We start from the raw sequence: 16,471 nt of genomic DNA, 5'->3' as shown, positions 1-16,471 counted from the left end.
CTCGAGAAACAAAATGAGACTTTTTAACCGTAGAATTTTATTCCAGGAGGAATATAATAAGAATCTATGTAATTTAGAGGGCAGGTGTATTTATTGGCTTTGCCGAAACTATCACCCGGTATAGATTAAGAAGTACGCTGTCTTTTTACAATCATCTTTCAGGTTTATTAGTAGTGTCTTATTCTATGCACTATCTTTTATTGTTTACGTCTTCACTGTCTGTCGAATCACTCTTTAATGTTGCCATTTGTTACTTCTTGAAGGTGATAGGCGGTGAATTACAAGAACGTTTGATTCCGGTTCCATACAGCAAGAGTTCAACTGACCAAGCTGTAAGCCGCTTTTTCTACATCTATTCTGTCCGCTGTGTATTCGTATGCGCTATTCGCTCTTGTTTGTAATTATTGGCGCGCAGCTTTTACTGTTTCATATTGCGCTTCGAAGGCGGGAAATTGACAATTTTTTTAAGTTTGTCAAATCAACCTAGAATGCCCGACCCCGGCCAATATTGAAGCAGTGAAGTACAATTTTCTTTCAGTTTGATTCTTTGGTTCTTGTAGTGGTTTGTTTTCCTGTTTTCAGTTTAGTTCTGCATGGTGCATGCTTCCTTTTGTTCAATTTTGTTTTTAGTTAACAACACTTTAGTTCACAGATGCATAAGATCGCTCAAATATTAAGCTCGGCCGAATTCTTTCGAATTGTGTCAAACTACTATCTCCAGGCATTAACTCTTTATGTTTTTGTAAAATCGGAGTTAACGTGGAAACCCTTAGTTATTTTTTCCCATATTCAGACCTAATTGCCAACAAAAACTTTTTCATAACCGATTCTAAAATTCATATAAATATTGTATATATAAAAAGAATATTGAAACAAAATTATGTTAAAATAATTGCATCGAGTAGTCAGGCAAACATTAGAACCGGTACTTAATAGTTTCTCACATGAAGCAAACGTAGTAAAGATTCTAAATTTTGAATGCGGGCAAATACAAAGGAATTTACGAAAAGGTGTTCTAACTATGCCTTAATCAATTGTAAGTATTAAAGTTCATTCATGAAGGTTCTAATCTCTAAGTGCTTGATGCTGACTGTTGAGTGATTTTCACTGTATATATAGATATAATAATTGTTAGAAATGACATAACATGTTAACTCGTTTATGAAGTTTTCTTAGAGTTTTAATATTAATGAAATTGAACACTGTGAAAGCATAGACGACTTTCGTTTTTTGCCTGGTTAGAAAGAAATTCTTTTAGCCTCGAATACTTACCTAATAATTATATTTCAAATATTAGCGCCTGATGCTTCTTAATAGATAATGATGGCCTCGTTGCACATAGTTATAGCATTGTTTGTTAAATTACAGTAGAGGCTTCTATTCATTTATATAAAATTATTTACAACAAACTTATTTTGGTATTGTATAATTTTTAAAACGTGTTTTGTATGTGCGGTCACTAATGGAAATTGTTCTTGAATGATTGGTGACCCCAAATTTTCACATTTACAAGAAATTCAAATTCGAAAAACATGCAGTTGCAGATGCAAGAGGATCCTTCGGCTTTTCGACTAATTCGCATTTTTGCGTTGCCATCTGTGACATGTCACATACAATATTTCATTGAGAAATGTACTTAGTTTTTTTTTTGTTTTTAACACAGTTGCGATAATTTTTTTAAAATAAAAAAAAATTATAAACCTACGACAAATTTTATTTTTGACTAAATGCCAGTTTGTGTTTTAATAGCCTTTTTTGTGCGTAATTGTTAATAATTGTTTTGTTTTTTAATGACTTTTGGTGTGTTTACTAATACCCACATACATATAAATACAGGTGGGGCAAAGTCAAGTAAGCAATCTCAGAAATATCTGGTAAAAACTGTATGTATAAACATTGTTATTCGTGTGTGTTTAAGTGGTGCTCAGACAATTTAAAATGTGTTATTTGTGGAAATTGCAAGTTCAATGTTTTTATCCTAAATTATCACTCGGTATGACAAGATCTGACTGCTTGCTACTCATCGACCAGACATAACGCCTATGCAGTGCGATCTACTCAGCCTGCTATCTTATTAAAAATTTCGTACTGGACAGCTCGTATCTACGATCGATTTTTGCTAACAATATCAATACGCTTTACTCTAACATATTATCTGACACGTAACAAACTGGTCATTTATCACGTAACATGGTTTATCCTAAAGAAATTGTTAGATCACCCCACCATCGAACTAAACATGTCCGACATCATAGACGAAAGATCAGAAGAATACGTTAGAGTACGAATTAAGTGTCTACAGTCCCATCGATGTTTTAACCCAACCTTCATCTTTAGTACTTCCATATATATGTTAAAGTTGACTGGAGGCAACCGGCTTTTTAGTTTCCTACAGCTTTATATCCTGCGAATATGAGATCCGATCAGGCATGAAACTGACACGTACATATAATCAAAATACACTGTCCCTTTAACCAATCCCACACTGTATGTCTGCAAGCCACAGCTGGTAGTGTGGCATGTATATATGAAGTTTGCATGTTTGTTCTATCATGCCGAGGTAGATTTCTTCGGTTTCTAATTTTTAATCTAAGCGTCACAGAAAAAGAAAAAATTTACCTCCGATTAGCTCCAAGAATGGGTTCTCCCTAAGCGGTTTATCATGCCTCATATTCATACATTGTAGGTATTAGCAAAGCCAGAAATTAACTATTTTTCAATTAGTCACCAGATCTGAAATCATACTCGGTTTACTTTTGATGATGAAGTCTGCAGCACGATTTTTTTCTACGATTTCAGTCTTTGCAGATCATGTTTTTGCGATTTTTGAAAGTCGCATCAATATGATAGAATTATTACAGTGGGAGAACAGATTAATACACTTTTCGTCTTTTGTTTTAATCATAGGAGGTTAATCTATACCTCATTTTTCTCATAAATCTAATTGATATTATTTTCGGTAAGTACGATTTGCTCTTAGGCTGTTACTGTTTTTAACTTTCTCTGTTCCTAAAAAAATTCCTGGGTACCCCCCTGTACAAAGTTGTGTGTATGAGCCCTTAGAATTCCACTATATATCACCTAAAATTCATTGTTTAGCTGAAAGTAGAAACAAATGGCTTTTTGGCAAGCCGTCGATAACCGTTACCTCGCCAATAGTTGATGTTAGGAAGTGTACATAGAATTTAAATCGCAACTGATGTTATCCCACCATTTTTTACTTTTAATTTCACTTAAGTTCCATTATCATTTTATAAGTTTAAGTTGCTATGGCTACTTCTGTGTGTAGAATTGCAACTTTTTAGCTACACGCGAGGCGGGGCTGTATGCAAAATTCGACGGCTTGCTTCTGTGCTTGCATAACATGTTTATATAGATAATCCTTGGATACTCAGTAGATAACGCTAATGCTAATCGTCACTAGCTGTAATAAACTATAATGAACAAGTTGCTAATGAATATTGCTAGATAACGTTGATTTTCGATTTTTAGCTATGGTGAAAGGCATTGGAATTGCATTTAGTCAAAGATTGCTTCTGACTGCGGGGTGATTCAGGATTTAAGTCCGGAAATGCGTAGTTTTTAGGTTACAGTTTCAGATTTTTAAATATTTTTGCTTCGTAATACGTGCAGATTTTGAGATATTTAACTGAGTTTTTTTATCGATAGAGTTTGTACAGTTCAGGCCTCGAACGATGGCGAATGGAGCTTGGATTCCCGTTTCGATTTCAAAAAATATATAAGGAGTTTAACTGTGTCAATCCTAAGGATTAATCTCAGCTAAATGTCTCAAAAACTGTAGGAGCTGTGGGCAAAAGAAGTTTAAAATCCTGTAAAGCCGAAAACTAAGTATGTACATATTTCCTTACTCATGTTCTTATGAACTTTTTATTCCATAAGTGTGAGCAACGCACGCTTTCGCCACTTGAATTCTGAATAATATTGTATACAAGGTTGATTATTTTATACCCCAACATTAGATATAAAACCTCATTTTAAGGCAAGTAGGATATTTCACATAAGCGTATCAGAAAACGTTTCATTTCCAGATACAGAGTGCTAAAGTATTAAACATATTTTTTAATTTTGCAACAGCTTTTGAGATATATGATTGAGTTTTGAACCGTGGGTTACTTTCCAGTGCACATATTATATATACAACAGGGTTATAAACACTACGATTTTTCCTGCTGCAGGCCCAATTTTAGGGTCAAGAACCTCGTGTTTTACCCATTCGTGTATTGGAATCTCGGGAACTATAGGAACAACGGAGTCAGTTAAACGGGAAAAATTCTAGACAATTGTACGGCCACGTAACGTAATGGTGAAAATGAAGTGGCCTCATTATATTAAGTTTTTAAATATATTTTTTTCAGAAATTCATTTAGTAGTCTTCGCTTTTGCATCTTGCTTAGTCGAAGCCACCTTATATTACTGGAAAATGGAATTCACGGCAAATAACGTATTTCTTCAAAACCTAAGCAGTTCGAGCCACTCCGTTTGCGTCATTGCGTTACTAATATCATTGTTGAGAACTTTACTCGTTTACCTGACTTCGCAACTCGTATAGTTTCCGAGATCCTAATCAAAGAAATACCAATTTGGCACAGTTATTAGCGAACTTTCGGAAACATTCCCAGGCGTCCATCACTATGAATTTGCCACGCTAACACTTTAGATTCGAACTATTAATGTGCTGTGAACTTTAACTGCATGGTAATTTCCACAGAACATGTAGCCTAAGTATTGGTCAGATTTTGAGTTTCTGTGAAAGTTAGCTTTTTGTTAAGATTCTCGACCCGTTAAGAATTTTACCCTTAAGCCTACGAAATAATGTATTATGTTGCGCGTTCGACATGATATCAACGTCCAAGAGATACGAATTTGCTCATCAGCCACAAGTCGTATACAGTACTTCTACGCCTGAGAATATTGTATTCACAAAATAGTGAGCAGTGGTTCAGCAGGATCGCCGTCAATTCACTATCGGGATTTTAAAACGTTTTCATAGTCACAAGTTAAAAAAAGTTTTATTTAAATAGTGAAATTATCGAAAATATTGTGTACTATTAACAGTATTACTTTATGATTTTTATCACTAAAATTGTCGCATCATGAATAATATATAACCGGTGCTTATATGTGTCGTATACGCAACCGAGTAACTCGCAATCAAAAATTGAATTAAATGCTGTAGGAGATCTGGATCACCTCCCATACCTTCATTTCTGATTCATCGTATCTCAAAAAGGTTTCGCGATGTTTACATACTTTAAAATGAGGTGTTCTATGGAATGTTGAGATTTTTTTTAACAAAAACTGACTCACCCAGTATAAATTTTTAATATTTTTTAAGTTAAATTTGTTTTAATGAACTTTATTGCAGCTGGTGGTAAATAGAGGTATCTTGAAAATAAGGTAGCTGATACTTAAGAATTTTTTTAGGAATGCGAAGTGTTTCGTGAGAAGGGCTTCGCAGGAGAAACCATGTCATGGGGCTTGAAATAAGTAAATACATATTGCACGAAGTGTTATTCGAATGTGCTAACTAACAGCTCGCCATACCCTTTTCTCTGGAATGTTTCTTATTTTTAATTCTGTTCGTTTTGGTGTTTCTTGTTAATTTCAGATTCGAGTAGTTAATGCTTTCCGACAGGGCCTAGACGCTCGATACGGCGAGCACAGCAATGCCTCTCTAGCCGAGGTGCTCCGAAAACAAACTTCCCTTTCTAAGAGGTTGTCGCAAACTTCTTCCATAGAATATGCCGACAACATCCCAGACGAATTGACAATTCCTGAGATCGATGTGGAACGACTGTCATCTCATAGCCATACGGAGACGGCAGTTTAGCCGTAGTTTAGTACGTCGCGTACCTCCATTCGTACCTAACGCTGCTAAATTTGACGTCCAGAGCGCGACTCGCCCGCCGTGCTGGCAACACCATCAGCGCACGTGCCGTACTAGAGCGGACGCAGTCGCGGAACTGTAGTTCGGCGGTGGCAAGACCATTTCTCGCCGATACCCGTCTATAACCCTCTAAATCTGGTCAGCATTCCAGCTCATAGTAAGACGCTGTGAGGCAGTGAGGAAAGTAAGGTCTTATTGGGTTATAGAATGGTATCGGAAGTCGGTTTTTTTAAACAGTCGCCACCGAGCTAAAAGCAATAAACGGGGCCCGAGCGGGGCCCCTATCATCAGGTGCCTATGCGGCGGGAGTGGGGAACCGCACCCCGCACCAAATAACAGCCTTTCGCGGAAAACTCTTTTTCTTAACCCACCGAAGCATTTGGTCGTCCTCTAGTTAAGCAGGTATAAAGTGCGTTCGCTTGTTCTTACGTTTCTGAGCATAGAGCGTAGGATTAGGGAAACTGAAGGACAAGGACCTCTACTATGTTCCTGCTTAAGGAGACGTGTTCGGATTAAATTAGGACGCAGGGGCCGTCCGTTTTAATACAAACACGGAGGGAGGCAGTAATCTTTGCGCACCTGGGACGTTCCCATTAATCTTGATCCTTTGATCGTCTTTCCATTTCCCTCATATTTATCCACATAAAACGGTTGTGATCTAAAATTTAACTTTATTACTACCTACCAACGATATTCAATAAAATCATCTATCAGAGCAGTGGATAACGCAGGGAAACGCTTAAACTTTCAACTGATCTCGGAAAATTGTAATTTAATAGCTAGTGGCAATTGTTTGTTATAATCACCCATTATGGTCTCTCCCCGGTTGAAGTTTAGGTCTAATTATATTATACAGTTATGTAGATAGACTAGAATTATTAAAGTTGAGATTTTATGAAGTCCGCCACGTGCTTGATTGACGCACGTTCATAAGTGAAATTGCCAACCACGCATGTAGCTCTAACACTGCTATTGATGCTTACATAAACGTAATGGTTTTGTATTTTATACTAACTCGTTCATTTTATTGGTAGAACTCGGTTTCTTTGTAACATATTATGTAGAACTTAATTCTAAAGCTGTGTCTACAGGCAAGCCCAATCGCGACTGGTAGTGACTCTACGACAGAACATTTCTTTTCATGCTTGTAGCGCCTCTCGTGGACCTTCCGAGGTTAGTTCAGGTTACTAGTCCTTAGTAGTGAGCAGGAATGTTCTGTACCGTCTAATGTACAGAGTACCGTACCGTTATATAAAATGTCGCAGTTTTAAGGTACTTAGATATGTGATAGATATAGAGTGATAAATAACTACTTTCGGTAGACTATACACGTGTTTGACGGAGCAGCCTCAACACCGCGGCTTGTCACACGCACATTTTGTATCCTCACTCCGTATCGGATTAAGCTTCTCTACGTTTCAATAGACGGGAAATAACGCTGCTTGTTAATTATTACGAGTAACTTCTTCAGAACAGTATTTCAGCTAATGTATTTCTAGTGGTTATCGATGCACCAAGCGCATTTATTCCTTTACTCATCAAAGTTACGAAATTTGTAGTTCTTAATGTCTACTTTGGAATTGTAACCTCCTCTTTGAGATTTTCGCTGCAACGTATTCTACGTAATCTTTCACCATGTGTTTGGTTATCTTATGTACTTAAATTACCTAATAACTATAGCTTTTAAGGCCTTACGTGCTTAAATTCTGTACATATATATTTCGTAGTTTATATTATAGCTTTATTTTCCGATCTATGATTGCGGTAGTAGGCGCAATGTGAATCGTTTTCTGAGATAAATGTGACGTTAATAATTATTAATAATAATTACCAATAATTAATTATTAATAATTAAGTTCTTTTCATCGGCCTATGTGTGGCTTTTTCATTTTTGCCTCAGGATCTAAAGTCGGATTGTTCCGACAGAGACGACATTGCGCCCATCATCCCTAGGGAGAGAACTGTGCACTCTACTCACCCTCTCGTGCGCAGATTTCTCCTCTCCCATCATTAAGCAGTAATTCTAGATTAATAGGTTAAATTCGACTCAGTTCCGTGACTCGTAAGTGACATCGGAAACGCCCAGACTAAATTCGAAAACGTTGTTATTCGGCGCAGGAAGTCGGTGTGTTTTCGCGCTAGATCCAACAGGACGAACATCACCGATTTGGATGAGATAATATAGTACAATTATTCCAAGATTAATTTTCCTGAACCTCACGTTTTACTAGGAAATAGTTATTGATGGGGTGTTAGTAATGTATAACGAACAAGCGTACGACATATTATAATTATTGTATATTACTGAACTGAAGTGTCGGTCAACCGGGTTGTTTTTCTGTGTATTGCGCAGACTCTCCACCATCTCGGACTCTGGCACGTTTTGCGAGTAACATACCAAACACAAAATCTCCTATTTATTAATGCCAATATTTGTGAAGTGGCATTTCAGTTGAATGTTGTTATTTGTAATTTTAATGGTAAAATATGAAATCGTTAATTTGTTATAATTGTTATTTTATAATATAAAACTGATGTATAAAGCAACAACAGCCCATGCCTGGTTTTGGCCGTTCGAAGACCAATGGCCATCACGGACTATTAAATGTCTGTCTTAGTATGATGTGCTTTTATTTATAAAATAAAAGGTCATGAGCTTTAAATTAAAGAGAGGTGAATAATAAGGATTAAACCTAATATTTAAGGTGTTAATGTTCCCTTTCAGGATCAAATATAATATTTTTGTGAAAAAAAAGCTTTTTTATTCCTTGTTACGTTTGTTAAATTTTGCCCTGAAATTGTAAAGTTAGTTCACAATAATTGTAATATAATTTAAGATTACAAAATGCTACAAATATTTTCATAAAAATAAACCTTAAACCTTCATTAAAATATAATCACGCATATATAAAAATATAACTGAATTTTATTTAACTACCTGGCCTCTATGTAATTTTATCTATCCCAAAAAAACTGCAAAATATGCTTAGCTTATAGTGATTCTCATAGTTATAGTATCTATACATAATAATATATACTTAAAAATTCTTTAATATATATAGTAGTACCTACTTATATTGTATAATACCACAATTATTATATTTAATTATACAAAACATGAAGTTTTTCGATATAGGTTCTGAACGGCACCCTATACTGTCGTGCTATGATTGTTCACTGCTCTTTCTGTTTGTTGTCTGAACATCCGGGTCATTCTTAGGACGACTGAATAGACACTGCATTTGTTGAACAATTTGAATATACTTAAATCATACCAAAATAGAGATCATTACAGTAAAATACCTATCTAAAAAGTATATTGTATAAATTTGCTGCAATCCGTTTTCTGGGCGCGGCGCTGCGCGTCCGTCGCCCAGATTTTGAGAGTGGTTTTGATATTTTTGTAAAAATTGATGGGTCTTCTTACGCCGAAGTAATATATGACAAAGTATTGTTTTTTACCACTGAAGTTTTATTTGAAACGTTCCCGAGGTTTGCAAAAATAATGAAAGAACGACTTTACAGGATACGTACACGTTTTATTATTAAAAATAATAAATAAGATTTCTATATTTAAGAATAGTATACTATCAGTTTTTCTATAAATTAAAAAAGCGTAAACTTAGAAAATGGACATCAGAATTGACAATTTGTGTGATGAATCTCCCTTACCTTGTAAAGACTAGTATAGTTTATTATACGGATTGAGATACATATATAAACGTCGAAAATGCTTTAACACTTGCCTAAAAGTAATACACTTTACGAGAATCATGCACAAGAAAAACGGTGATTTCAATCTTGATACTTATGGAAATTGCTTAAATAACATTTAAAAATTCTTAAATGCAACAGTTATTATACATACAAAAATAACTAGAAATACATTTGAAGTCTGATCAACCCTTTCCCTTCCGCATATATTATTATAGTTATAAAAGATCACACACTGAAGGAATTCTGATATTACTGAAAAGTTTGCATCGAAGATAATGAGAAGTGCCATGAAATGTTTCGTTTATTTTGCGCCAGAAGCACATCGTAACTTTAAAATTAGACTCGAAGAAAATCGATTTATCACAAGGCACACAGTACAGAAAATATATGTATAGAAAAATATCAAAAGTTATTTAATTCGGCCTAAGTAAAATATATCACAAGATTATTTAAAAAAAATCAAATGCGATTATTAAATGCCAGAAAGTAAACTTTAACGTGGATAGCGTCTATCATTTCTTTACAACCGTACAATATCCGTCTAGCCAAAAAAGCATTTGTCTGAAATCTATAAAATTGATAATATTTAATGAAAGAACACCATTCTTCTTCAAGTTATCGTTTTGCGTAGTCAAATGTAGTGACCTGAACTAGATACTATTTTGCACACCATGGTGCTCATATTATCTTCAACTTGGGCGTGTAGGCCTTGTGTGTCATTTAATGCAAAGTTCAGTACAAAACAAACAAAGTGGCAAAACAGGGCCGAACTACATCTTCGGTATCGTGTTACAGTAGGAATCAACCAAGTAATTAATAATCTCTGCTATCCCTAATAAAAGAAATGACATCGTCTCTTCTACGACTGGCTCATCACTCCAATATAGGAAGAACATTGGAAATGTGCCTTTTATTAGAAGCTACCCCCTTGCCCCAGTCACAACCGTGACAATAACTTTTTCATATTTCTTTCACATAAACATTATCCAAATGAACTAAGAACGTTCATTTACACTGCATGGACAAAAACTAGACAAAATAAAAGTTAAATTTTCTTACTAAGAATACATAAGCGTAATCCTGGCTTAGTGATAAACATTTTCTCCAGATTCCAGTACAGAAATTTATTTTACAAGACGTTGTTCTGTGTCACTTTTCGGTGACTTTGGTGCGAAGCATAATAAGTGACAATTTTCGCCGGTGTTGAGACCGGCAGATGTTATTTCTCCACATTACCTATACTCCCGTTAGCATTAGCACCGTTTGTTGATAGACTACACATTTTTATATATGTATGAATAAATATTTGCAAAACTTACTTGAAATACATTCTTGTTGCGTTATTTAAACCACTAGGTTAGTTTGTGAGAAGTGTACTCTTGTTTGTGTTTGCGGACGGTTAAATAAACTATAGTCACATAGTTGAGAAATATTTCTCCTGAAATTTCGTGATTAGGCTGAGAATAACCTGATTTTTATTTAGCGTAAAAAGGCATTAAAACTTCTTTTGCATTACAGGTACTTACAAAACTTTCGTTGATTTATAAGAAAGAAACCTTACAGCGACTCCCTTTGCGGAAGTAGTAGAAACATGCTTAAGGACGAAGCAAACGCTTTTAATATAGCTGGTCCTATTTGGGAGACAGGTTAAACTATTTCTCTGTGAAGTAAGAAGACCTATGGAACAACATTCTGAAAAGGGCCGAAGACAACGGACCTTAATCAGCGATAATGGTACAACTTAAGCAACTAGAAATACATTAATAAAAAATACCCGCCTACATTGTGACGTCACCCTAACCAAGGTCCGTTCCTATCATATAAAAATACCGAACAATTATCTCTTCAAACGCCCGGTTATTACAAGCTTAAAGGTGTATTAGGCACATAATAACGTTCGTCTGAACAATATACAATTAGTGCGTTTACTGAGGCCGATATAGCCAGTGACTAGGGTACACACAAGGATGTTAAAAATTTCCAGTTATCTTCTGCCTATTCGCAGATTACGTACACATCAGTGCGTATAGGTACAAATGGACGACGCACGGGCCGTATCTGCGCTAGCCCTCATGCGTCTGTTTCACCTGCTTTCAACCTCAACCTGGCGAAATCTTCAAATATTATATCGTCGTCGTGGTCTTGTAAGTTGTTTTCGTCGCTAAAAATACTATTTTTCATCCTCGAAAGACTATAAGTATGATTGGACTTACGCATCAAGCTGGATCAAGTTGGTATCAACTGGTACATCGTGTTCACCATCCTTGCTCACCCGTCTTGAAGGAGTTACACTCGGAGGAATCGGCTCTTCTTCAGGCTTAGGATGCATTAAAATGAATGGAAGCTCAGCTACTAAATCTCTAAAAAATTTTATAACGTTATCGTCGTCTCTAAAAGAAATTTAAGAAGGCTTTACGTACCCCCCCAAAGCTCCCAGGCATAATTTGACTTTAACTTTATATTGGACGATTATTCCCAAATTTTCTCGTTGTGATGGATCGGCAACTCTGAAATATTTATTTTTGTAAAATGAAAATACACAAAAGGAAGAAGTTAAGGAGAAAATCAATATTCTAATTTAAACAACTAGATACTTTTTATTAAGTAAGCAAATAACCTCCAGTCTTCTACTAAATCTGAGAGGTCATATTATCTTTGAAAACTAACCATGGAAAGAGGATTAAGGCAGATAATCGTTATGCTCTATCCAGGGTGTCTGGTTTATTTAGAGCAGGACTTTAACCACTACCTCCAAAATTAGTACCAGTTTACTATACTCGCCATACTCGAGAAAACGCTTCGTTATCGAAATACAAGGTGTTAAAGTTTCAGTTTTCTTTTATTTTAATTCGCAACTGCTTCAAGTTTTGAGACATCAAGTTGAAATTTACAAGTATCCTGTTTTTTGAAATTCACTCGATTGCGATTCACAAATTATTGTCACAAGGTATACACAGTGGCATTATTTCCGATGGTTAAGGTTCATTTATGATCCTCAATATTTTTGTGAGACGCCACAGACTGTAAGCTTTCCGAAGCGTGAATTCTTCGTTCAGTTTCCGTATCAATCACCGTTTTTTAGTTATTTACAAAAGCATAGAATTCTTTATGTGTGCTTCCATTAAGATTTCCAGATACATAATAGAATATGACAAAAATAGGACCATTCCGGAAATCTATAGGAGAAGTCACATCAAGCTTTTTCTCATCAAGAACTTCTTACGTGAAAATCATTAACGTTCCTACATACTATACCTAAATCTCCTTTTATGGTAACTCTCAGTATCTGTAAAACGCACTGATATTGTTTCCTCAATCAAAATATCAGCATTTTATTAAATTTGTTTTTTTTTCCTCTAAACCTTTCTTCTTGTGTACCAATTTTTTCCATTTAATTTTTTGATGTACAAAAATATACAAATAGAGCTCAAATATGTAACTGATATGTGCGAGAAAATCTCTCCAGTGAATCTCATCACAAATTACTTGAAATTTTATCTCTTTTAGCTCCAAATTCGATGCTCTCATTAAAAATTATGAAACTTCCTTCCTGAATTATTTTTTTATTCCATCCCCCCCAAGACAAAAATATTGAGCGCCCAATTTGGAATTACTTAAAGCAAAAGTACGTGCAAATAACTCTACAATGAATAATATTCTACAGTCAAACTCTAATAAAGGAACAATTGAAAGACTTAATAAAGCTTGAATGCCACCTAGATAAACAAAAATGATATATCCATTACACATTATGAAAAATGTTATTTTCATATGAGTCTGGAAATACCCAAATAGCAATGTAAATAGCAAACTTACAAAGTGCTGGATGCAAGATTAGTGTCTTCGTGTTTTAGCTGCCCGTCTAAAGCTAAACCCCACTTATCCTTATTGTTGGCCAACAACGGAGTCAGAGTGAACACTTTGCTCAGTGTGAAGCCGGGGCCAATAGGGCAACCCTCTCTACGCAAAAGTTGGAAAAACACACAACACACTTTAATATACTGACAAACTTCAAACTAGCCTAGCTAATTGGGGTTTTCGCGGGGTCCAACGAAAACCCAGAGGACATGCACAAAGGTCACACGGGGTTACCAAAATCTAGCAACAAAAAAAGGCAATCTCAGAATGCAGTTTCGCACGACTCACATAGTTGACGATGCTAGATTGGTATCTTCGTGTTTAAGTTGGCCGTCAAGGGCCAAACCTCTTTTGTCCTTATTGTTGGCCAAGAGAGGCCGGACGGTGAACACTTTGTTCAAAGTGTAACCTTGAGGCAATGGACAACCTGAACTATAAAATTACAAGCGTATAGGGGCGTCCGTGTTCGATTTCTTCTTCTTAGGGAAGACGCAATTTTTCATTGAATTTTCAGTTATTTTATGAAAGAACTCTTTGGCAGCAATTATGATCCATTATTTTATCATTTTAGCTCTGAATCTACTGATAAAATTTGTAGATATTTAGGAATTGAGACTATAAAACTAGAAAAGATTTGCTATAGCCCACGGCACGTCCAGCAAAATAAGGCTCATACTTTTTGAGCTATTATTTAAATCAGAACAGCTAAGTATAAACTTGTTCACGAATTTTACAACCAGGAAGTGACTGTAAAGAATATAAAAATGTTTAAATTATATTTTCAATACAGTCTCATAGTACATAATCACAAGTCTCATTTTGTTATTTATTTATTAAGATGTTAACGTGTAAAACTCTGGTTGAAAACCAACATAGGATATACTTCCAAATAACATGACTTTCAGAACGGCGACCAAATACAAGTACCTCATATTTTAGTTTTAATCAAAGTACATATAGTGAACTTACTCGCTTTCAGTTTCAGCAACTGTGCATTTGTATTGAGCAGTGGAAAACAAACAGATGTCAGCAAACTGCCTCACTGAAACCTTGATCTTCTTCACGGTGCGATTCGAGTTATTTGCTATATGCACATTGACAGCTATATTTTCTCCATGGTGGTACAGTTCCTTATCTAACGACGCTTCTAGGTACAGTTTATTGGGGCTCATCATAAATTCTTTGCTAACTTCAACAGAGGGTTGTTCGCCTTGCTTACTGGGAGCATACATGATTTTACGGATAGCTAATCTGGAAATATGATGAATTTTAAGTATGGAAACACACATCTATACAGAAAGCTTATAATTCATGATTTCCGCAAAATTTTCGTTCAATTTTACGAGCTTGTCCCCGAAATCACTTAACAAACGTTCTTAAACTTAAAGATTCTAAAAACTGAAAGCAAAAGTACAAACTTTTTTGAAAATGCGTTTGTGACTTTTCTAGTAGGTCAGAAATCCAAATGTCTTAAGATTTTATCCGAAGATATTGAATGTTTACAAAAGAGATGTTACGTAGTATTAACAGTATTAGCAGCAAAGATGTGTTCAGAAGTAATGTGAAATATAACAGTTTTGCAGTAAATTCTCATAACTTTTGTATAATGTAAGGCGGAAATATTCCCTGACGAAGTAGCTCATGCTATCAAATCTATAACCAAGGGACTTTTAAAATTACTTGTGCTTCGATACCAAAATAACTAACGAAATTCCTGAAATACCTAGTTCTAACAAAAAGTAAATTTTCAAAAAACGTTCTATAAAATTTTTTATTGATGGATTTTAGTTAGCTGCACCCGCCTGTTTCGTGATCAGTTTACAAGACCATCTACTTAAAGATATTCAAACCTCAACTTGGCAATTGACAAATATGATTTCTTCCAATAACACACTATTTCAAAGATTTTGTCTCTTTTCCGCTGGCCCTCAGAACTGGCAATGAATATCAAAAGCAAGGCTACAGGGCCCATCAGCTATCTATGGATTAAAACTTGGCCGAATTTTACTACTTAAGTATACCATAAATTTATAATACGACTCTAGCCTGCAAAATCGAATTTAAAGACGGATTATAGTTAACTGGACGAATAAATCAATTACCAACTGCCACTTTTTATTGGAGGAAAATAAAGATTAAATAAATATCACTCACCGGACAGAGTTCCTTTTATGCGGTTTATCATCTTGGGATTCTCCAACAAAAGCTTTCAGTTCATAATCTACTCCACAAGGTTTGCCGGTATCTCCAGGGGCTGGTTGCAGTGTTACGGAAGCTGGACAATGTGGCGGCAATTCGAAATAAAATGGGAAAGCGTTTGAACCTAATTTCTTTATAAGTCGTTCCTGTGGAACTAAGGATTATTTTACGCCCTTTTGGAGCCATTGGGACATTTACCTGCAGTCTTGTCAACGGTCTAGAGGGGGCGCTATCTTGAGGATAGATTTGTTCGGAAGCTAAATATAGGTCCTTTCTGAACGTGAGGCCTAAAACGTCCAAATCCTCCCTTCCATATCTGAAGGCAGCCAAAACATGGCCAAACACTTTTCTATCTTTAACGTAATCAGGGTCAATTAAAACAACTCCATCTGGAAATTGAATAACCACTATTTCAAGCCACACAAACGTAATTCTTCACATTACCTATAGGGTCGACGTGAGATATATGATCGACGAAGTCCCTTTTACCTAAATACACAGTTATCTGCAACAATAAAAAAAAACAAGTTTACTAAAAGATACGGAAATGGCTTAATATTTTAGAAAAAATGCATTTCCATTTAGAACACATGCCTGCAAAATACAATTTTAAAATAGGAATCGGCAGTAACAGAAAAATCAAACAGGATAAACAAATTTAAAAATTTGCTGTAGTAGTAGTAGTAATTAGTAAAGTGAAGGGTTGAAATCCTACGTTTAAAACCGAGCAGTTCTTTTCCTCTTTCATTTATCCCTTTTCACTCCGCATGGCCTCGTTCCTCTTGGCAA

At 35.5% G+C, this 16,471-nt stretch overlaps 2 protein-coding genes across 7 annotated transcripts in view; one reads left to right on the top strand and one right to left on the bottom strand.

Annotated features, from left to right (window-relative positions):
• The window catches only part of PMCA (plasma membrane calcium-transporting ATPase 3), a 75,158-nt gene extending 65,789 nt beyond the window's left edge, over window positions 1–9,369 (top strand). For 2 of the 5 annotated variants that reach the window (XM_066302361.1, XM_066302359.1), the window contains 2 exons: window positions 264–332; window positions 5,630–9,369. In XM_066302361.1, coding sequence (XP_066158458.1) covers window positions 264–332; window positions 5,630–5,851 — 291 coding nt within the window. In that variant the 3' untranslated portion in view covers window positions 5,852–9,369. Of the gene's footprint in view, window positions 1–263; window positions 333–1,836; window positions 1,852–5,629 lie in introns of all 5 variants that reach the window. The other 3 variants (XM_066302350.1, XM_066302362.1, XM_066302363.1) reach the window with 3 other exon arrangements.
• Window positions 9,370–9,426: 57 nt separating this feature from the next.
• Window positions 9,427–16,471, bottom strand: part of krz (beta-arrestin protein kurtz) — a 34,298-nt gene continuing 27,253 nt past the window's right edge. For both annotated transcript variants that reach the window (XM_066302365.1, XM_066302366.1), the window contains exons 4-11: window positions 16,127–16,187; window positions 15,881–16,071; window positions 15,638–15,828; window positions 14,453–14,734; window positions 13,442–13,585; window positions 12,046–12,132; window positions 11,839–11,985; window positions 9,427–11,786 (exon numbers count right to left, since the gene is read on the bottom strand). In XM_066302365.1, the coding sequence (XP_066158462.1) occupies window positions 11,696–11,786; window positions 11,839–11,985; window positions 12,046–12,132; window positions 13,442–13,585; window positions 14,453–14,734; window positions 15,638–15,828; window positions 15,881–16,071; window positions 16,127–16,187 (1,194 nt within the window). In that variant the 3' untranslated portion in view covers window positions 9,427–11,695. The remainder of the gene's footprint in view (window positions 11,787–11,838; window positions 11,986–12,045; window positions 12,133–13,441; window positions 13,586–14,452; window positions 14,735–15,637; window positions 15,829–15,880; window positions 16,072–16,126; window positions 16,188–16,471) is intronic.

Source organism: Euwallacea fornicatus, chromosome 3 (assembly GCF_040115645.1).
Source record: "Euwallacea fornicatus isolate EFF26 chromosome 3, ASM4011564v1, whole genome shotgun sequence".
In the NCBI taxonomy this organism is placed as follows: Eukaryota; Metazoa; Arthropoda; class Insecta; order Coleoptera; family Curculionidae; genus Euwallacea; species Euwallacea fornicatus.
The sequence above is the reverse complement of the archived record's forward strand: the minus strand, read 5'-3'. Positions and strand labels throughout refer to the sequence as shown.